The sequence below is a fragment of the Saxophila tyrrhenica genome (genome assembly GCF_035928015.1).
Source record: "Saxophila tyrrhenica strain CCFEE 5935 chromosome Unknown scaffold_4, whole genome shotgun sequence".
In the NCBI taxonomy this organism is placed as follows: domain Eukaryota; kingdom Fungi; phylum Ascomycota; class Dothideomycetes; order Mycosphaerellales; family Extremaceae; genus Saxophila; species Saxophila tyrrhenica.
The window spans coordinates 1,622,286-1,641,999 of NW_027041736.1; the positions used below are offsets into that span (position 1 = coordinate 1,622,286).

The 19,714-nt window shown below is 55.8% G+C and overlaps 10 protein-coding genes across 10 annotated transcripts; 6 read left to right on the forward strand and 4 right to left on the reverse strand.

Moving 5' to 3' along the window:
• Window positions 1-26: 26 nt before the first annotated feature.
• LTR77_003326 (uncharacterized protein) lies at window positions 27-572 on the forward strand (the record flags this gene model as incomplete). The annotated part of the gene is made up of 1 exon (XM_064800583.1): window positions 27-572. The coding sequence occupies one exon, from the start codon at window positions 27-29 to the stop codon at window positions 570-572; it is 546 nt and encodes a 181-aa protein (XP_064661922.1).
• Window positions 573-689: 117 nt separating this feature from the next.
• LTR77_003327 (uncharacterized protein) lies at window positions 690-1,667 on the reverse strand (the record flags this gene model as incomplete). The annotated part of the gene is made up of 2 exons (XM_064800584.1): window positions 690-1,436; window positions 1,488-1,667. 2 exons carry the CDS (start codon window positions 1,665-1,667, stop codon window positions 690-692), a joined length of 927 nt encoding a protein of 308 aa, XP_064661923.1.
• Window positions 1,668-2,462: 795 nt separating this feature from the next.
• On the reverse strand, window positions 2,463-3,791 carry LTR77_003328 (uncharacterized protein; the record flags this gene model as incomplete). The annotated part of the gene is made up of 4 exons (XM_064800585.1): window positions 2,463-2,842; window positions 2,891-3,191; window positions 3,245-3,617; window positions 3,718-3,791. 4 exons carry the CDS (start codon window positions 3,789-3,791, stop codon window positions 2,463-2,465), a joined length of 1,128 nt encoding a protein of 375 aa, XP_064661924.1.
• Window positions 3,792-3,901: 110 nt separating this feature from the next.
• Window positions 3,902-4,708, forward strand: LTR77_003329 (uncharacterized protein; the record flags this gene model as incomplete). Its single annotated transcript, XM_064800586.1, has 1 exon — window positions 3,902-4,708. One exon carries the CDS (start codon window positions 3,902-3,904, stop codon window positions 4,706-4,708), a length of 807 nt encoding a protein of 268 aa, XP_064661925.1.
• A 1,594-nt stretch (window positions 4,709-6,302) lies between these two features.
• LTR77_003330 (uncharacterized protein) lies at window positions 6,303-7,067 on the forward strand (the record flags this gene model as incomplete). Its single annotated transcript, XM_064800587.1, has 2 exons — window positions 6,303-6,857; window positions 6,909-7,067. 2 exons carry the CDS (start codon window positions 6,303-6,305, stop codon window positions 7,065-7,067), a joined length of 714 nt encoding a protein of 237 aa, XP_064661926.1.
• A 2,557-nt stretch (window positions 7,068-9,624) lies between these two features.
• Window positions 9,625-10,544, reverse strand: LTR77_003331 (uncharacterized protein; the record flags this gene model as incomplete). The annotated part of the gene is made up of 2 exons (XM_064800588.1): window positions 9,625-10,039; window positions 10,093-10,544. 2 exons carry the CDS (start codon window positions 10,542-10,544, stop codon window positions 9,625-9,627), a joined length of 867 nt encoding a protein of 288 aa, XP_064661927.1.
• Window positions 10,545-10,784: 240 nt separating this feature from the next.
• LTR77_003332 (uncharacterized protein) lies at window positions 10,785-11,243 on the forward strand (the record flags this gene model as incomplete). The annotated part of the gene is made up of 1 exon (XM_064800589.1): window positions 10,785-11,243. The coding sequence occupies one exon, from the start codon at window positions 10,785-10,787 to the stop codon at window positions 11,241-11,243; it is 459 nt and encodes a 152-aa protein (XP_064661928.1).
• A 578-nt stretch (window positions 11,244-11,821) lies between these two features.
• Window positions 11,822-12,852, reverse strand: LTR77_003333 (uncharacterized protein; the record flags this gene model as incomplete). The annotated part of the gene is made up of 2 exons (XM_064800590.1): window positions 11,822-12,200; window positions 12,305-12,852. 2 exons carry the CDS (start codon window positions 12,850-12,852, stop codon window positions 11,822-11,824), a joined length of 927 nt encoding a protein of 308 aa, XP_064661929.1.
• A 260-nt stretch (window positions 12,853-13,112) lies between these two features.
• On the forward strand, window positions 13,113-15,098 carry LTR77_003334 (uncharacterized protein; the record flags this gene model as incomplete). Its single annotated transcript, XM_064800591.1, has 3 exons — window positions 13,113-13,518; window positions 13,986-14,374; window positions 14,469-15,098. The coding sequence occupies 3 exons, from the start codon at window positions 13,113-13,115 to the stop codon at window positions 15,096-15,098; spliced, it is 1,425 nt and encodes a 474-aa protein (XP_064661930.1).
• Window positions 15,099-15,943: 845 nt separating this feature from the next.
• Window positions 15,944-19,097, forward strand: LTR77_003335 (uncharacterized protein; the record flags this gene model as incomplete). The annotated part of the gene is made up of 3 exons (XM_064800592.1): window positions 15,944-16,228; window positions 16,317-16,669; window positions 16,781-19,097. 3 exons carry the CDS (start codon window positions 15,944-15,946, stop codon window positions 19,095-19,097), a joined length of 2,955 nt encoding a protein of 984 aa, XP_064661931.1.
• Window positions 19,098-19,714: the final 617 nt, after the last annotated feature.

The following is a 19,714-nucleotide window of genomic DNA, read 5'->3' on the forward strand; positions in this document are numbered from 1 at the left end:
ACTCAGACACCATCGCATACGACACAATGTCCACCCAACCGGCCATCATCTGGCCTTCCAAATTCCTCCCAGGCACAACCGACAACTTCGTCTCCAACGAAACCATCGCCGCCAACCTCTCCGCCTCCCAGATCTGGCCCTTACTAGCAGACATCACCCAATGGCCCACCTACTATCGCAACGTCTCGGATATCACGCCCCCTTCCTCGGGTCCACACCTTAAACAAGGCGACACGTTCAAGTTCTCCACCTTTGGCTTCCCCGTCCTTACATGCCCGGTCGAGGAATCCGTACCCCCTAAGGATGGACAAGCAGGACGCATTGCGTGGAGTTTTGCGTTAGGGGAGGAGGTGAGCGGGTATCACGCGTGGCTGGTGCAGGACTTGGAGGGCGGGAGAGTGAGGATTCTGACGCAGGAGAGTCAGATTGGGAAGCCTGCGGTCGAGCTGAGAGGGAAGAAGCCGAATCGGATGTTGCTTGGGCATCAGGATTGGTTGGATGGGTTGGTGGCGAAGGCGAGGGGGGAGGAGATTGGGGAGACGAATTTGGGGGTCACGGAGGGGAGGGCTTGATTTCTCAATGTTGATTAACTTGACTAACTCATAACTCATGCACCGCGTAGCTCGCGTTCACGCCATCGCAATAGGTATCACGCATCACTGAACCGCTCGAAGTCATCGTGTATTTCATTACTCGCCACCTCCACCACCTCCATCGCCACCGCCAAATCCACCCCCACCCATCATACCCCCAAGCATCATACCCCCCATCAACCCTCCTCCCATCGCGAGCGGCAACCCATAGCCACCACCATACCCACGTCCCATCGGCCGCCCGTACGGATTCGCAGGACGGATGTACCTCGCATTAGGTGTGTCGTAGATTCCACCACCTCCGCCCATCCCACCGTATGGGCTATACCCGTACCCGCCTCCGCCATACCCACCACGGTACCTCGGCGGTTCGATGTAGATGTCCTTGCCGTCGCGGTCCTTGCCCATCAACTGCGGCTGTCCGGTTCTTGCAGCCTCGGCCATGGCATGACGTAGTTGGAGATGTCGCTCGTACAGCTTCTGCTCGTATTCCGCCCGCTGTTGCCTCGACTGCTCGCGTTGTTCGTGCGTGGTGCCGGTGAGCTTGTCCTTTAACTTGCGGCCGAACTTGGATTCTTTCTCTTTGCCTTTTCCTTCTCCGCGGGGTGGCAGTTCACCGTGATGGTCTTCCTCGTCGTCGGTGTGGGATGCTATCACGTCCTCTTTGGATGGAGGGTGTCCGCGGTGTAGACTCTCTTGTTCGACACGCTCGCGTTCGGGGCCGGGCAGGGTGGAGAGGTATTCTTCGTCGTCGTAGGGGTGGACCCAGGTGGAGCGCGGGGGCTCTTTGTTTGTGTCGACGAAGAATTGGTGGTGTTGCTCTGAATCGTACTGCCTTACCCACTGCATGTCGCGTCAGTATGGATATAATTGAGTGTGAGATGATTCACTTACGCCCTTTGGCAGTGGTCGCAGCTCGTCCTCCATACTCCGTCGATGTGAAGATGGCATGCCGCCTTCATTCTGACCGGGTACCTGGAGGCTGGAAGAAGCCGCAGGTCGTGATGAGGATGAACCGCCCGCGACCTGGTCGTAGGATGGAGGGGGCTCGGAGGGGATGTTAGGGTCGGGCATGTTGTTGTTTTGTGGTATGGAATTGAAGGTGAAGTGTTGTTGTGTGCGTAGGTGTCGAAGTGAAGGGGGGGTGGTCCTTTTGAGAGGGATGTGCAGGCGCAGCAGGTGTATGAGAAGTTTGGAGTGGCAAGAGTCGATCGGTGTTGGCCGCTTCCTGCTCTGGAGCGGGCGAAGTCAACAGTGGTGACGTATGCGGTGCTCGCTCATCTAAATCTAATCTAGATGATCAAAGCACGTGACACCCCACTTTGCGTACTCCACCTTCTCTTTCTCTATAACCATTAACCCTCTCTTCTTTGCCGGTCGAAGCGCCGTCTGATAGGCGACACCCTCGCAAAGAGTATAGCTCATTCCACTCTGTCCGACAACACTCCAGCGCGCCAGACTTCCACACCTGGCGGGTTTGTCGTTCAAACGGATGCAGGACCGTCATGACCAAATAAGCTCGAACGACAGATCGCCGCGCGCGAGGTGGATCCACGTGCTACTATCCATGGAACTGGACGATCTGACCTGCGCCAGACATGCGGCATGACCTGGCAGTATCAGACAATGACTCGAACCAAGAATGGAGCAATGAAGTGATGGCGAGGGCAGCAGTGCATGAGGAATATACCTGCATTGTCATGTCATTCCTTTGCAGCCCTGACAAGCGGAAAGTCACTCGACACAGAGATCCCATGCATTTCGAAATCTACCTGGACTTCCAAACAAAAGTACACTGCAATGGCAACAGCGAGACCTACGAGCGAAGTCAGCGTCTGTCTGAGACAAGCAGGGTTCAGTCTTACCATCCTACCCGATCCCGAAATACCATGCGCCGCGGTATCCATCCAATGTGCTCCCACCAGACTCACTCACGTCCCGGATGATGGTTCTGGCAATACCCAGCCCCAACGAGATGCTGTGGTTGACGGTGGTGTTGATGAGCGATGCCGCAATCCATTGATCGTGCGCTGGAGTACCTTTGCTCAAGATGATGGTGCCGCTAGGAAAGCTCAAGTCCATACTCCATGGCATGACGATGATGGAGACGAAGTATGTCTGCTCGACTGGAACGGTGGCGATGAGGATCTGGCCAGTCAGGAAGAAGAGGGTGGCCAGTAGGAGGACGTAGGGGACCTTGACGCAGGAGAGCAGGAAGCCGGTCGTCACGGCAGCGAGGAGACCGGAGACTGCGACGGGGGAGTTTTGTGCACTCGCAGCGAGGGCAGATTATCCACGCAGGTTTTCAATGAGTCTCCAGAGGTAGAAGACCCAGATGCCGAAGGAACCCCAGCCGGCCGCAATCACACCCAGCGCCAACGCTGCTTCGCCCTTGAAGCCGCGGAGGGGTACAAGAGGGTACAATGAAATTTTGATCTCGACAACGGCAAAGGCTGCTAGTAGTAAGATGCCAACGATGAGCAGGACGTAGGTGTAGACGGTGGACCAGCCCACGACTGCTGCTTGATTCCATGCGAAGTTGAATAGCACCAGGCCGCTGACGCCGGTTGCGCGTCCCAGAGCGTCAAAGTCTTTATACTGCTTGGCTGGACCTCGTCTTTTGGAAAGATGGCGAAAGCAGCGCCCATCACGAAGATGCAGGTGATTGCCAGAGCGAAGAATGCCCAAGGCCACCACCCCAGCTGGGCTAGGATGGATGAGAAAACTGCTCCTGCGACCCAGCCCGTTGGTGCTGCTGCGCCGAAGAGTGCAAAGACCATGTTCTTCTTTGGACTGGCTCCGTACGTTTTGCCCACGATGGCCAGCGCATTGGGGACGAGCAGTGCACATCCGATGCCCTGGAACGACCGACCAGACGGCGTACCACAGAAATCCAACATGTACATGTTTTTGTGACCGTACACATCACCGAGCCGGCCAGCGGGAAGGATGAAGGTTCCGAGGGTCAGGCTGAAGGCTTCCGGATACCAGCTGAGTTCCGCTTCGTCGGTGACGCCAAATCCGCTGTGAGGGTCAGTGGGTGCATTTCTCCAAGAAGTTGGACGGCTGTCGAGCGGGCGAATCGAGCACTATCAGCGCACGCACAGCTTCATGCATCACATACCAGGCTGCTAGATGGTGACACCTTTCTGCGCTCTCCGAAGGGCGAGATCCGGCGAGCGCCAACCGCGGCTGCATTGTCGAAGACGATTGAGCAGGTGTATCAGTCGGCCGATCAGAACAGTGTGTGTTCGTTGGACTTTGGCAGTGCGGAGAGTTTGGCTGGGTCTTTGTCCGACGTTCTCTCGATGAATTTCTTTAACGGCGGGCAGATTGAAGTGGATGAGAACGTGTTTGGACGTGGGATGGACTCGCTGCAGGCGATGAAGCTGCTGCGGTTTGTCACGGCTAGTCTTCGGGAGGTGGGTAAAGAGCAGGGCTGCAAGCTTACTCCGCGAGCAATCTATCAGCGTCCTACTGCGAGTGCGATGGCGAAGATGCTGATGCAGGGGGAGGGTGTGGGAGGTGAGGAAGGTGATGACTCACTGGGTCAGATGCAGCGATTGCTTAACGACTATACTAGGAGGATTGATCGAATGGAGAAGCAGGTCGACAAGAAGTCATCATCCAGGAATGTTGGAGTCTTGACCGGATCGACTGGTTCCCTCAGCTCGTACTTCTTGGATGCTTTGATCCGATCTTCTGCGGTCGACAAGGTGGTGTGTCTGAACGGGAGTGGAGGTGATTCTCAAAAGCAACTCAAAACGATGCAGTCGCGCGGCCTGTGTCAGGACTTTTCACGGGTGGAGTTTTTGGGTGTAATGGATTGTATGGATTGGATTCCGGTGGATGTGCAGGGGGAGGTGTTGGTGGAGGCGGTGGTGCCGTCACACTTACCATCACACAAAGATGAAGGGAGGTCGTGCAACGTCCTGCATTTCGTCAACCCACGGAAGTCGTATTGTGAGGATGTGGTGGGGAGCCTGATTGAGAAGAGTGGGATGAAGGTGGTGCCGTGTGCGGAATGGTTGCGTGAGCTTGTTAAAGCGGCTGAGAGGGAGGATGTTGAGCGTGTGCCTGCCGTGAAACTAATTGGGTTCTTTCAAGAGATTTAGTGGGAGGGTGCGAAGAGGCCGGTGTTCTCGACGAGGGAGGTGCAAGAGAGGAGTGTGAGGCTGACGCAGTTGGAGGGGGTGGGGGTGAGATGGGTGAGGGGATGGATGAGGCAGTGGGGGGTGGACGTGGTGGATGTGGTGGAGGTGGGGCAGAGGATAGCCAGGATGTGATGCTGCTGGCAACTCACATCTGATTCTAGGGCAGACCGCTAACTGCAATGCCTGGCAGGCGGACTTGCACTATGGAAAGATGGTGCCACCTACCTTGAGTGAGGAGAGGTTCTTCGCATGGCGGGAACCCTCGACCGCTTGCATGCAAGTGCGACTTGGAGGACATAATAGTTCTAAGCGTCGAGGCGAGAAGATTGTCTCGGACCCTCCATCCATTGCCCCAGAGTTTGGTGGGGTTCCGCTTGCGTTGAGGGCTCGCTCCTTTCCCGCGCTGGGCATCGAGGATTGGGTGTAGATGCCAAAAAGAAATTCAGGTATTGAGGGAAATGATCAGCTTTCGAGACATCATGCACCCCTGTGAGGGTTTCTGTGAGGCTAGAATGCAGCGTACATGTACCTCGATCGACTCCTGTAGAGGGTGAATCCCAGACTGTTGGAAATGTTGGGGATCCAATAGCTTGGCGCTAAACCTTAACCTGACTGCCTGCGGCTAACACATAATAAGCAGCTATAAGATTTGTCTACATGCATGTGAGTTGTCCCAATCCGGATGGGCGGTTTGCAGACTAGACCAAGTCTTCGGGCCCGTGGTCGATCCCGCTGCGCTGAGCTGATCTGGATCTGCACTAGGACCTGGGACACGTGGGTAATGCCAAGCTTGTGTTGCTGGGATGATAGGGCTCTCTTTAAGGCGAGACCACGTTGCGGCATCCCCCCGACGTCCAATACACGTGCCGTGGTGGCAGCATCCATGTGGCCGGTCAAGTAACATCCTCTCTTCGCGCTTGCCCCGCATCCACGAGACGCCACAGAACGGCAGACAATGCTGTTCGATGTGCGGGATATGTCACTAGCAATGGTCTATTGGCAAACGCTATGGTCCAGACACGCTCCCGCATTATCCCTCAGGTCTTGGAAGCGGTATTTCCACTCAGTCACACGCTTGCAGCGTCCGGGGGATGGACCTCCAGACTCGGGATGAGCATCAGACCATGACCGCAGCCGGAGCCCGCACCGCTGATGAACACATATATCGAGGTAGGGCGGCACGGATAGCCCACAGCCTTCGCTTGTGGCGTTAACATCGAAAGGCATGGAACGCAACACGGGATCTTGTCTGCTTCTTCTGGCTGTGGACGGAGGATGCTGTCGGTTGACCCGCCGCTCTAGACAGGCCGATTCACAGACACAGGTGATATACAAGCTCAGCTGATTGACGAGCTCAGCTGATTGCTGGAGGCGTGATCAAATACTGGCTTGATGGTAGAGTAAGTGAAGCAAGTATAAATCAGCCAGTCAATTCCCTAGCTGCGACTCTTGCGTTGTTCATCTTCCTCTCAACCAATCTACAATCCCACCCTCTATCTCATCCACAATCACATCCTTGGTCCCACTCTCAAACCCACTCTCAATCCCACCCATCATGCACTCTCCAGCAACCCTCCTCGCCCTAGCAGGCGCCCTCTTTGTCCTCCCCACCCTGGCATCACCCCTTGAGCTGGACGCAACCCTTTCACGCCGGGATGTCTTTGTGGCGACTGTCTGCGATCCTCTCGTCTACGGCGCGAAACAAGTCGCCTTTGGCAGTGTCTGTGCTGGGATCCAGGACGGCACCCTGACCGTGGTGTATAGTACTGACAGCGGCTGGACTATCAATGATGTGCATGTGCTGGTTGGTACTACGACCCCCACGGAGACTGCACCCGGCCAATTCCCGTACAAGAGTGACAACGGGTTCTGCACCATCTCCGGGACCAGAGCAACGTGCACCATTCCAGTGCAGGACTCGTGGAGAGCGTGCGACAAGGACCTCTATATTGCCACGCATATTGCTGCGACCAGCTCTACCGGCGCTGCTGAGACTGGGTGGGGAAAGGGGACCTGCTATGATAACAAGGGGAATTGTGCCAAGTACTGGACGTTCACACAGAGGTGTCAGTGTCCGGTGGTTTATGAGTATGAGCCTGCTGTTACAACGGTATGACATCTGATGTGGAGTAAACGAATACATGCTAACAATGGTGTACAGAGCATTGTCACCTACACCACCACCTCCCAAACGGTCTACACTGTCACGTTTGCCGATGAGACCAGTACCGCTAGCTGCAACGATCCGAAGAAGGGTGCCACTCAACGTGTTACTACTACTAAGCCGATCCCCGCGGGGTGGACGCCGCCGGCGAAGTAGGTGTTTGAATCAGTGGATGAGTGGGTGGCTGGGAAGAAAGGTTTTGATAGTGTTGGTGTGCGGGTTGGAGGGACTGTGTTGGTTTGCGATGGAAGGCCTTGTCGTGCTTGTGATGGGCCATCAAGAAACGCGTATACGGAACGAGTTGAGTACGAAGAGATCGTAGGAAGCCAAAGCAGGATGGAGTCGCGGGATCGGACTTGGAACTGCCTCTAGAGAGAAGGTCATTTGCTTTGCTGTATTATCAAGCTGTTCGGTGTGGTATTCTGAGTAACATGAGCTTATGATAAATGTCACAAGGGATGTCGATGCAGGATCTTCTTGCCGCAACGCCTTTGCATGTTGTTAGAAGTTGTGTTCAAGGAGATAGTAGAGATGTTGTCTAAGGGTGTCTCGGCCAAGCCTTGTGGAGAAGTGGGGGCTCTTGATCCTTGATCTAACTACGCCAGACACCTACAATGTGTTTCCTCCGTCGCCATCTGGACAGCGGTCGTGGTGCCCTCCAAGTACTATCGAAAGACTTCTACCTCGCCGAATCGACACTCGCCGCTTTCAATTCTTCAGCCTTCGCTCGCGGCGTGACTTCGCAACCGCTCACAGGCTCGCACTCGCTGGTGTTGTACTTCTGGGCACCTGTCTGCTTGTTCTCTGCGCTCTAGCTCCGAAGGCATACGTAACGACGCTCTGCATACGCGCGCGCAACGGGTCAAGCCTTGGGAGATGAGGCAATCTGTGATGGGACCATGATCAACGCAAGCAGACTGGCGATTCTCTCACTAAATCCATCACAATCCTACTACATTTTGCGACGTCCGGAAACCGGCTTTGTGAACGAGCCCGCCAGAGGAGTAAGAAGCGATATGGAGTATGTGCAAGGAGCATCTATTCGTAGGCCGGGCGATACGAGATTTGGGACCGTATGTGCTCAGAGGAGGAGCGGGAGAAGAGCAGGATCTTGGATGCAACGTCTCTGCTGGGCTGGGGGTCTTTGACCAACCTTTCGCAAAACAACGCAACTCCGACTCTGCCGTCAGCTCGCATCTGTTTGCCTTGTGCATATCATCCTGGTATGCAGACATCTTCCGGGTGTGTTGCTGGTGTCTGCAGAGTCGGGGATTGGTGGAAGATGGGATATGCGGGGTGCCGGACTTGGTCAAAATTTGCGAATTTCTCGCAGGTGAGTTGAGTTGGAGGACAACTTTCTCAACCCATTTTTGTTTGGAACTTTGAATAAGACAAAATGATCGCACGGTCGAGGTGAGTAGAATGGCTTCTTCAGAATTTTGATTGAGGGCGTGGTGGTGGTAATAAATGGTGCTATCCACTTACTACTCTTCTACCTCGGGCACCTTACAACACGCTGCGGAATGCTTTTGGAAAAGCTGGCAAAAACGGCTTCCTCCTACCCCCTGGTTGTGTCAATCGCCTAAAGGGGAGACGCAGCCCAGTCCGTCCGCCCAGAGTGGAGCTGTCGCTCGTGTTTTTGTGACTATCTCGTATGTAGGTGAGGAGGAGGACTTGGTGGAATTTTGAGGATGTTGGTGGTGGAGGAGTTCTGATGGTGGTGGTACGGTACGGAAGATCTTCTCTGGCTCGCAAAAAGCGTTTGGTGGGCAACATTTGCTCATGGGATGCGAGATCATGTTTAGGAGATGCTTGCACGACAAAACAGTATGGATGTACGAGGTTGCGACGAACATTGAAGGAACCTTTGGAGATGGCGCTTTGCGATGCGTATGTAATGTTGTTTGGTAACCAAGTTTGTATGAACTCATGATCAGACTCGCGATGAGAACCTGCTCAGCACTTCTTACACTCATTGCATGTCGTGGTATCAGCATGTCCAAGCCAAGCCTTGCGGAGAAGCGGAGAATCTGCGGAGTGAAGTCGAGTCCATCATCTGCCCACACCTACACTCGACTCTGTATTTGTTCTGGACCACACTCTGCGGTATATGATGGAATCCGCCTAATATCGACGTCGCCTCCAATCTGGCCGTCTTCAAAGGGGAGCCACTCGCCGTCCCGGACGCTGGCGTTCTCCAACCTCTCCACGTCGCTCAAACTCTTTCAGCAACACCACAGTACATTGAGACTCTGGGGAGAGGGCGAGAAGGTCTCAAGACTAAGGCAGACCCGGACGGCTGGTAGGATGGATGGCGGCAGTATCGGTGGTGGAGCGAGGGGCCAGGATGCTTGGTCATGAGGCTCTCCAGCGCACAAAACAACAGCATGGCACAAGCTGACGACGGTCACTGGAATCCATAACCCGGAGAAGGCCTGCTATGGCTCACTAAAGGGGAGGGGGAGAGGAGGGCGCGGGCTGGTTCAATCACTCTTCTATGGCATAGCACAGCCCCACGCGGACGTCACGGTCACAACGAGAGGTCGACAAATCGGAGACTGGGACAAGACAACCATATCAGGGCTATGAAGAGACTGCAGCTGTGGCTCTCTCAATACCCATGCTGCCGCTCAGCTGTCTTCTCCGCCGTCGAAAGTCCAACAATCCGCCGTTCAACACCACCACCACCACCGCTCTCGCTACTGGAGACACCTCACGCAGTGTCCATCGGGTCTTCCTCGTCTGCCTCCTGCATCTCCGCATCCTGTTCTTCGGCCTCCTTCTCCATCTCTTCTTCTTCGATCTCCATCGGCGGGAGGAGAATGAACTTGCCTCCACGTCTCACCACGCACGGGTACAAAACCGCAGCGCATCTGTCGCACGCCTCATCCTTGCCCTGACCATTCTTACGCTCGGAAGGTTCGAAATACTTTGTGTATGCAGCCACGCAGTAGAGCCGGGAACCAGCTTGCACCAAGTCCCAGAGTGTCTTCAGGCCATTGGTGTTGCTTCGATAGCGGCTGAAACGAGTGAAGAAACATATGACGTCTGTCATGTCTTCCTTGTGCAACTCATCGCCGTCCGGTGTTCTGAAGATGAGGAACTCGGGATCGGTCTCTTCCCTGTACCTGCTGCGTGTTAGTCATTGTCTCGATCAGCAGCTGAAGGGCGTTCGACTTACTTCTCGTACAACGCAGTCTTGGCCCTCATTGCCTCCCGATCCGCAATGATGTCTCCTGCGCTCGCTTCTCGCTCTGGTGCGGCGGTTGCTGCTGAGGCGAGAGGTGCGCCAGTGGCTTCTTGGCTCGCGCCCTCTCGGGTGGCGACTCGTGAGGTGTCTCCGGCTTCGTCGTTGGCGGCATCTTTGGTGACAGTTTCACGGACAGCGGCTTCTTGGGCTTTGGCCTTGGCCTCACGGACAGCGGCTTCTTGGGCTTCGGCCTCACGGGCAGCAGCTGCTTTGGCTTCAGCGGCTTCACGAAGAGCTTCTTCCTTGTATTGAGCTTCGAGACGATCCTGCTCTGCATCCCAGTCCAGCGTCTCCTGGCCTTCCTTGAGTGCTGCTAAAGCCAGCTGCCAAACTGGGTCGTCTGCCATGTCTGGGTCGTCCAACCACGGCTCTTGTTGAGGCATCTTGCTGTTCTTTGGTGGCCGATGTGGGTGGGAAGTTTGTGGAAGAGGTGACAAGTTTGAACTTTTTTTGTCTGACTTGCTATCATGAAGTGAGGTCAGGCGAAAAACCCGTCGTCAAAATCTCTGCAAATCTCATTCGTTCTCACTGTGTATCCGATCAAAACCTCTCGCGCGCTTCCTCAAAACCATATCAACGTACAGCGATCCGAAACACTATCAAAAACCTACCGAGCGGAGACAATGGCAAACGGAGGGAAAGAGGACGTGCGGGGACATGATGGCGGTGGAGATGAAGGTGGTAGTGGTACGGTGGATGGGAGGATGGCAGAGAAGGACCTGGGAGTGCTCGAAGAGCAGAAGTTGAGGATCGCCGAGCTGGAGAAGGAGTTGAAGGAGAGGGAAGGCCATGCCAAGATCTACAAGTATATGACGGTCAAGGCCAACGAGGCGGCAGTGATGCAGGGAGAGGTGTATGATGCGATGGGGCCTATGATGGACGAGGTTGACGGTTGGCGAGGGGTGATTGCTAGGTTGAAGGCAGATAATGAGAGGTTGAAAGGGGAGAATGGGCGGCTGCGGAGGGAAGAGAAGCGGTTGGAGAAGGAGAATGCGGCTTTTCGGGCGGAGAGAGAGTATCCGGCGGTAGTGAAGTACGTGTTGTGGGCGTATGTGATTACGAAGCTATTGACCGGGTTTTGATGGGGTGGGGTGGAGTGGTGCCCGTAGTGTTGTAGAAAAGCAAATGCCAAGCCTCGCGGAGATGCGGAGTTGAGTCGAGTCCACCTCACTCTTCAATGCACTTTGAACTCTTCACGTATTTGTCAACACCATCACAGAGCTGCAATCCATGTTATTTGTGACTCTACATGTCTGCGAATGACATAGCCAGAGCGAGGAATTGGGCAAACCAGCTCCTGCGGTCTTCTGAGTGGAAGGGCAACATAATCGCCTCAGCTTCTCCGCCAGCGCCAGGACACATTGTCACAGCCCATACGACTGGAGCCTGCCTCTCGTGGCCGGAGATCATGCTTGCGAGCAGCAATGCGGGCAGTAAGAGAACTGGCTGGTCTGTGAGGCCCGGACAGCATGCGACAGCGCAAAGGGCACAAGGCGGCAACAAGATGGCATGGATAGGATGAAATGTGTGGGAAGACAAGCATTCGAAAGCTATGGATGAGCCAGAATGATCATGCTGTGATGTGCCAGCTGCATCCTGGTACAAGCACGTTGTCCGCCACCGAAAGACGACCGATTCGCTGCTCATGCTTTTCCGCCCTTCAAGAATCCACCTCCATTAGGTCCGCCTCCTCTCGCGCCGACTCGTCCTGCTGCGGCAAGACCTTCAGCTCCCCACCTCTCCGACCGGCGACGATACACGGGTTTCCTGTCCTGGCGCAGTCGTCGCAAGCTTCCTCCTCGCTCTGCTGGGCCCTGCGCGTGCACTGTCTCTTGTACTTGGTGTAGGCTCCCACGCAGTAACTATTCTTCGGCTCCTGCGTCCACTCCCACAGATGCTTGAGAACCGTATTCTTGTTCGGGACACCCTTGCGGAGACCCGCCCAGAAAGGAACGATCGGTGCCATCTCGTCTTCGGTCAGCTCTGTTCCGTCGGGATTGACGAACTCGAAGTCGGTGTACATGGTGTCGTCCTTGTACCTGCAGCGCCGATAAGTTAGCCGTCGTCTCCATTGCTCGAACGAGCGGGAGGGGTCACAGAGCCGTAAAGCACAATCTGCTGTATCCGGGAGGTTGATACTTACATGTTGTGGATCGCGCTTTTCGACATCTTGGGCGTACTATCCGGTTGGAGCTTTGGTGCTTTGTCTGGCTGTTCGTTGCCTTCGCTGGACGGGTGGCCGCGTCCCAGATTCAAGATGTTCCCAACGAAATTGCTAGCAACCTGGGAAGCCATGCCGAAGACGCCTGTGGAGGAGGTTGGAAGTTCGCCGGCATTGTCGTCTGAGGTGTCGTCTGCGCCCACGTCGAGGTTCAGGGCGTCGAAAGCGTGGCCTGCAGTCTCAAGCCGGGTGCGTGTCGGTTCTCCGCCTTCCTGTGTGGTTTCAGGCTGGGACTGCAGCTGATTTGAGGTCGTGCTGGTGGTTTGCGGGTTCGAGAGGGCCGTCTGCTTGGCTGCCTCCTGCTCGATTGCTTTCTCTTCAGCGGCCTTTAGATCTGCTGCTCGCTTCTCTCGGAATCGGCCCATCACCCCTTTGAACCTCGATCGCGATGCCAACCCCGTCTGCCATGCTGCATCTTCCGGAACCGGCATCTCCGGAAGATCTGATGACGGCTCCTTTGGCGGATCCATGTTGCTTCGGACTGTGGGAGAGGTTTGACGATTGCAAAGGAAGGAAGAAGGCCTGTGGAGTGTTTGTCAAGATCTCACCCGCACGTTTCGCGCTAGTGGCGGAAACTTGCATTCACTCGGGCCCCTGCCGTCGCGCGGGCTTTGTTCTCTGCACAGACCTGACGCTCTGCCTTCTGGAACTTCACATCTCCAAACACTACTCGCCACTGCAACATCTTGACGAAATTTGGGTGGGAATACGGCACTCTCCTGCCCGCGCAATGGCGCCCCTGGTTTCTGCTTCGAGCGCCCTCGCGAATCTAAAAGCCAGCCTGGCTACATCAAAAGGCCGTTCAAACATAGCACCAGCGAACCAAACCGCAGCGCCAGCGAACCGCCGCATCGCCGCGACGTTTCGAACTCCTACGACCTTCCCACCCACACTCGTTCCCACCGCCCCTCAGACAACTTCTGCACCACCACCGACCGCCTACTCAACACTGGCCACAGCCGAGAGCCCGTTCATCAAGCCACGGAAGCGCGGATTTCACCATCTCGCGAAGAAGGTGCTCGACCGGTATGCGCATTTCTCACAAATCAAAGCCATTCGGAAGCATGATGCGTATCGCGAGTTCATTTACATGCTGGCGACGACGGATGATGCGCTTCTAGACGTCATAATCCATGGTAAGTCCTCCCCTCTTCAGCGATGCGTGGATCCATTCGTTGCAACCATCATATGACCATATGGGAGCTTTGGATTTCGGAGATGGCTTCTGCTTGCAGACAGCTTCGGGAGACATGCTCTTGGACACAACCTCTGGAGACAGCCACGATGCGTGTTACCGTCTCGACCGTCCAAACCGGCTTGTGTACTTCAACCCCGCTTGCCGGCCATGGCTGGTCCTTCAAACAGCGGAGAAGGTGCTCGCTCAACCTTCGCTCGTCCATCCTCTCCAACAGTGCACGACGTCCCAACGGCTACACGAAAGCTCTCGTCAGTATTTGGATCTTGGAGATGGCCGCCTTGCTCGCGCCGTCTGGCACCACTCTGACCACAAACTTGCAACGTCTCATTGCAGATCTCCGCCGACGGCCCTGGTGCTTGTACAAGTAATGGGCTGCGTCTGATGCTGACTCCTCTGCTTTCATAGGAAACCTCCAGCTCAAGCAGACGCAAGACGCACGAGTCAAAGACGCGCTCGACTACCTACACCGGCGCGCCCATCTGCAGCCTGGCATCTACATGCTGGAACTGGTCGATCGCGTCACCAACCAAGCGCCAAGTCCGAACCAGCTCGAGCAGATCTTGCAGTATGCTGATGACTACGTGGAGAAGAGAGACCCGCAAGCTGCCCTGCTAATCGACCAGTACAAGAAGAAGAAGTGGGCGACGTTGCAGGACATGAAGAATGGAGATCGTGCCTACATGCTGAACACGAAGCACAGGACCAAGTACAGGGAGATGAGAGCTGCGATGAAGAGGCTGTGGGCCAACTACACCGCGGCGGAGATGGATCTGCCGATGCGCCAGCCCATGCGGGTGAGTCTCGTCCCTTTCCACCCGAATCTCACATCAACAACCCTTTCGAACACACTGAAACGTGGATAGCTTGCTGACGCTCTTGTGGTTGTAGGAAGTGGGGTATTCAAAGGATTGCGTCGAACGCCTGCAAGACCACTACGCCCATCGATCTTCGAACTACCTCATGGGCTTATTCGATGCCATCTGCCGTGTCTTCGCATCTCAGCTGGGCGGCGATTTCACGATCGTCGACAAGGGTGACATCATCTACCTTGCATGGCGCGATCAGCAGCCCATGCTGGCCGAGACGCTGTACACTGCGCTGGCTCAGGCTGATACCGGTCATGGTCGAGGGTTTTGCCACGCTGATCCTGGCGATACGGCAACCAGCCACTACAAGGAGTCGTCGTTCAAGTGGAGTACAATGCAGCAAGACGTTCTGACGACCTCGCCATTCCTCAGAAACATCAATGCAGAGTTGCGGATCATGAAGAGGCACGAAGACGCCAAGATCAGGGTGGAAGACCTCCGCCGTCGCATGCAAGTGATTGATGAGATTGAGCAGAACGCTCCGGCCGGCCACGTCTTCGATTCCGACGATGATATGGACGACGAGCCACCGCAGCCCGGCAAAGTCGCCAGCGTCGACGAAATGGTGGAGGATTTGAAGACGATGTTCAGGATGATTAATGGGATGCACTGTTTCGATGAGGTCTTGGTGGATCTGGATCTCGATGATTGAGCGGATTGGGACTCTGAAGCAGGCCGAACACCTTGTCGTTGCTGGACGGGTGTCTCCTGGGCAGAGTGCCACGGGGTGGGATGATGTGGTTGATCTTGTGCTATTGGTGGTGGCGTTGCGAGGAGAACTACAACAGCTACCTCTATCTTCATTCACCTTGCTTCTTTGGGCCTCTGTTTCTGTGGCGGATACGCACCCGTTACCGTGACTTTTCTGTCTCTGTCCTCTGATACCAACAAGCTCATCCTTATGGTCGTCTTGCCTGTGGAGTTGTGGAGTGGAGACGGAGAGGGCCGTGCCGAAGACCGCAGGAACCACTCGACCTCCTTTCTTCTTGACTTCACCTCAACTGCGTGTAATTGTCTCATAGTCTCACTCCAACAGCATGGAAGACACAGCCGCTATGCACATGGCTGGAGGCAATCATTCGCAAGTCAGACGCATGACGGGCTCATGTACCACGACACGCTCGCCTGGCCTGTCTGCCCACTCCACCCTTACCACTCTCACGGTGCTGTCTCATCTCCACCCCAACGGCAACCTGCAGATCAATTGGCTTCCAGAGGTCCTGTCCCGTTTGCCTGGATGTGCGGCGCTTGCAGCCGTGGCGCGCTCGCTGCATGTCGGTTGGTGAATGTGCCGGTCGGTGAACGTGCCACTTGGTGAATGCCAGAAGTTTCTTTCCCCTCACATTCACTTTCATTCACATTCAACACATCGCATGCCAAGGTGTCCTGCTTCCTACAAAATCCCGTCACAACGTTCAATTTCACCTCTCCTCCTTCCTCTACCACCTTTCGACACCGCCCTCCCATCCGAGCACCAAACACTCCCGACGACTCACGATGGGGACTGTGGTGCCCGCCGTCGCCGGCTCACGCACGAAGAAAGCCTGGGACAGATGGCATGGACCTGAAGGCGACTTGATAGCTGCATATCCGCACACCTACACTGCGGTGTGTGCTCTCTACGACGCGAGGTATCCTGAGATCGTATCAGAGGTAACTCACCCCTTTATGCGAGCTCTCCGCCGTGAGATGAAGGTCCATGATAAGACGTGTGGCATCTTCACCTCTGTCGGCCAGACGGAGACGCCCTCTCGGATGGAGCTTTTGTGCTTCTTCTCCGCGGTGTGGTGTAGTGTGATGCGGCGCGTTGAGATCTTCTCAGCCTGTCCACGTCTTCGAGAAGCCTGCTGATCGCGTTTGCTACCCACAGGTTGAGGATGAGGCCGAGGAAAAGCTCGGCGATCTCGAAGCTCGTCTTAAAAATCTCGCAATCCCTCCGAGACACCCTCAAGCCCAACAAGCCGTCCACACCGTCAGCAAGGGCGTCAGTATCATTCGGGGCGTGGAGAAGCTGAGTGACCGTGCTGAGGGCGCTCTCGTATCATACTTGCTGCAGCAGGTCGCCCAGCTGGAGGCAGAGCCCAAGCGCAATTACGACGAAGAGGCCCGTCTCAGCAACGCCCTCGAAGAGTGGCAAGACGCAGTGGATGTCCAGCGTGACCAATATGAGGTGCAGTTGAAGAGCAAGACGGATGAGACTGGAAGACTGCAGGAGGAATTGAAGTAAGTCACCTCTCCATCTTCTGCACAGCCACACGCACCCCTATGGTGCCGCAGAGCCCATCAACTTCATTCTCATATCGGAGAACGCCGCGCTGACCTCTCGTCCTGTAGGAATCAGAAGCGAGTCGCAAAGGACGCGCTCAGAGCCCAAGCCAAGGCGGAGAAGGCCCGCGACGACGCCATCGGTCGCGAGCATGCGATAAACCAGCAGTCCGCAGCCCGCGCGACGGAAAACAATACACTGCAGAGTCAGCTCGACACAGCCACCAAACTGCAGCAAACCACCGACAAGACTCTGGAAGACACGAAGACAGCGCTCGAGCGGATGAAAGGTCAAGTAGAGGACAAGCAGAGCGAACTGGATGATGTCGAGAGCCAGATGACCAGTCTGGAGGATGATGTTTCGGATCTACGCGACAGCAAGCAGACGATTGTGAACAACCTGGACGCTGCGTTGCGCCGACTGGAGGCAAAGGAGAGCGAGCTGACCTCTGAGCGCCAGAAGAGCCAGAAGCTGGTATTGGAGGGCGCAGGTGAACAGCGGGAACTCGTCAGCAAGATCACCGGCCAGCACAACGAAGCTGTCCGCCTCCTCCGTGCGCAGCAGGATCAACTCCTCTCCGCCGCAGAGAGCGGCCGTGCCAGTGACAAGAAGCACCACGACGCCACCGTCCGAGCGTCGCGCGAGGAGATTGACGGCCTCCGGCAGATTGAGGAGGCTGTCAAGCAGCAGCACGGTCGAGACTTGGAGACCCTTCGAGACAAACACCAGAAAGACATCTCAGCATGGACCGAGAACCAGAACTTGCTTCGTGACCGTCTCCAAAGCACGTACGAGAGCCAACTCACTGAGGTAAGGAACATGAAGGATGAGGTCGTTCGTCTGGAGAGGGAGAAGCGGCAACAGGTCGCCAAGGACGCGAGATTGACGGAGGATAAAGTCATCAAGTTGGAGGTGGAGGTGGAGTCTTTGCGTGGCGATGTCAATCGAGGAGATGTCCAGATTCACGACATCAAGCAGCAGAGGGACGCCTTGCAGAAGGAGCAAGTCAATCGGCAGAAGACGCACGAGCGACTGCAGTCGGAGCTTCTCGGCGGCGCGGAGCGGCTCTCAGAGGCTCGTGAAGCTGCTCGTGAGGCTATCGCTGCGAAGCTTGCCAATGAGAACCGCCTTCGCGACCAGGAGAGAGCAATCAACCAGCACGGAAGGGAGGTGGCCGATCTTCAAGAGGCAGTGCATGCAGCGCAGGAGAATGCGAAGAGACTTGTTGGGCTCGAGCTGGACAAGGTCGACAAGGCCGCTGCAGAGCACGAGAGGGACCTGAAGGATGCCCGTGACGAGGCACGCAAGGACATCGAAGGTCTGCGTCAGGAGTTGAGGGATGAGAGGTCGCAGGCCGCAGAGCGGTTGAAGTCGGAGACGGAAGAGTTGTGTGGGGAGCTCAAGGGCATGCGCGATGAGCGCGACGGCCTGTCGGTGGAGCTGGGGAATGTCAGAGGAGAAAGCAACGCACGCCAACAAGCCGTCAACCGCATAACTCTGGAGCGAGACGGTCTCCGCACACGTGGCGAAAGGCTGCAAGAACAGATCAACGCCGTTGACAAGTCTAACGAGAGCCTCAAGACGTTCGGTCGGGAGAACATTGACTTCTACAACAAGATTGAGAAGCGCCTGGACAAGGCGCAGGAAGAGTTGGGCTTTGCCCAGGAACGTATTGTTGCGCTTACCAAGGAAGTGTCCACCACGACTGGCGCGAAGGAGACGTATGAGAGGCTGTATGATGGAGAACGGCGCGCTCACGACACTACGAAGGACAACCTAAGCGCAGGGCTCCACCGCGAGGAGGATTTATCAAACCAGCGAGAGGCAGATCAGCATGCCGCGGAAGAGCGAGAGATTCAGTTTGTCCGCCAAGCCAACGACCACTGTTTCGCCCTGAACGGCCAGATCAGGACTGCAGAGGAGCAGATCACGACGCTCAACAACCGGCTGGATGCTGTTGTTGTCGACAGGGATCTGCACAAGGACCTCTACGACCTCATGAGCAACGACTTGGAGAAAGAGAAGACGAGGTACCAGGCTGGGAGGCGTGAGAATGTGTTGCTTGATCTGGAGATTGCAAGGGTGAGCGGTCAGCGGGATTTCCTGGAGCGCCGTGTCGGCGAGATATTGCAGAAGCGCACTGATCCTCTGCATGTGGAGATCAAGCAGCTGCAGAACCAGAAGATTGTTTTGCAGAAGGAGCATGATGAGGCTGTCGAGGAGACGAACCAGGCTCATGACCAAGTGGTGGAGAAGTTGGGTGCGCAGCATTTGCAGGCAATGCAGGTGTTGCAGAAGAAGGATGTGGCGTATCAGAAGCTGATCTTCAAGATGGGTCGTGATCTGAATGAGGCGACGGAGGTGATTGAGGAGATGATGGGGTGAGCGTGTGCTTGGGGAGAGGGTGGTGGGAGGAGGGTAGGTGGAATGAGATGGTGTTGAGTTGAAATGGGAAGGATGGGCTGAGTGTCTGGTGGGTGGAGGGAAGAAGTTCAGGCTGGAAAGAGCGTACTCTGGATGCGGTCATTTTCGGCGGCTGTGGGGGCCTTCCATAGGTACCTTGCAGTCATCTCTCATCTCCATCTCGTCTTCTCGCCTCACTGTTTTCCTGTCGGTTGTTGTTGTCTCCGACAGCAGACGCATCTTGATACTTCATCTGCCTTCCCGCGCGCTGTTGCGATGCTTCTTCGCACGGGAGAGGCGTACAACCTCCGCCGATTGAGCGAATGAGAAGACCCTGCCGTGCGACGACGTGTGAGTTTTCCGAGCGGACTGTCTTGTACTCACAGCTCATCCGCAAGCTCGGACGCCAGGCCTGCTCGTCAACAGCGAGAAGGCACCGGTCGTGCGGGACAGCTTCCAAGGACAGCTTCCACGGACATGAACCAGACTGTGGTATTGGAATTGGGGGGGGGGGGGGGGGGGGGGGACGAATGATGGTAACGAGGTAGCTGGTTCTGCTGACCGATTTTGTAATGTACAGTGCTTTTATCTGCTGGTGG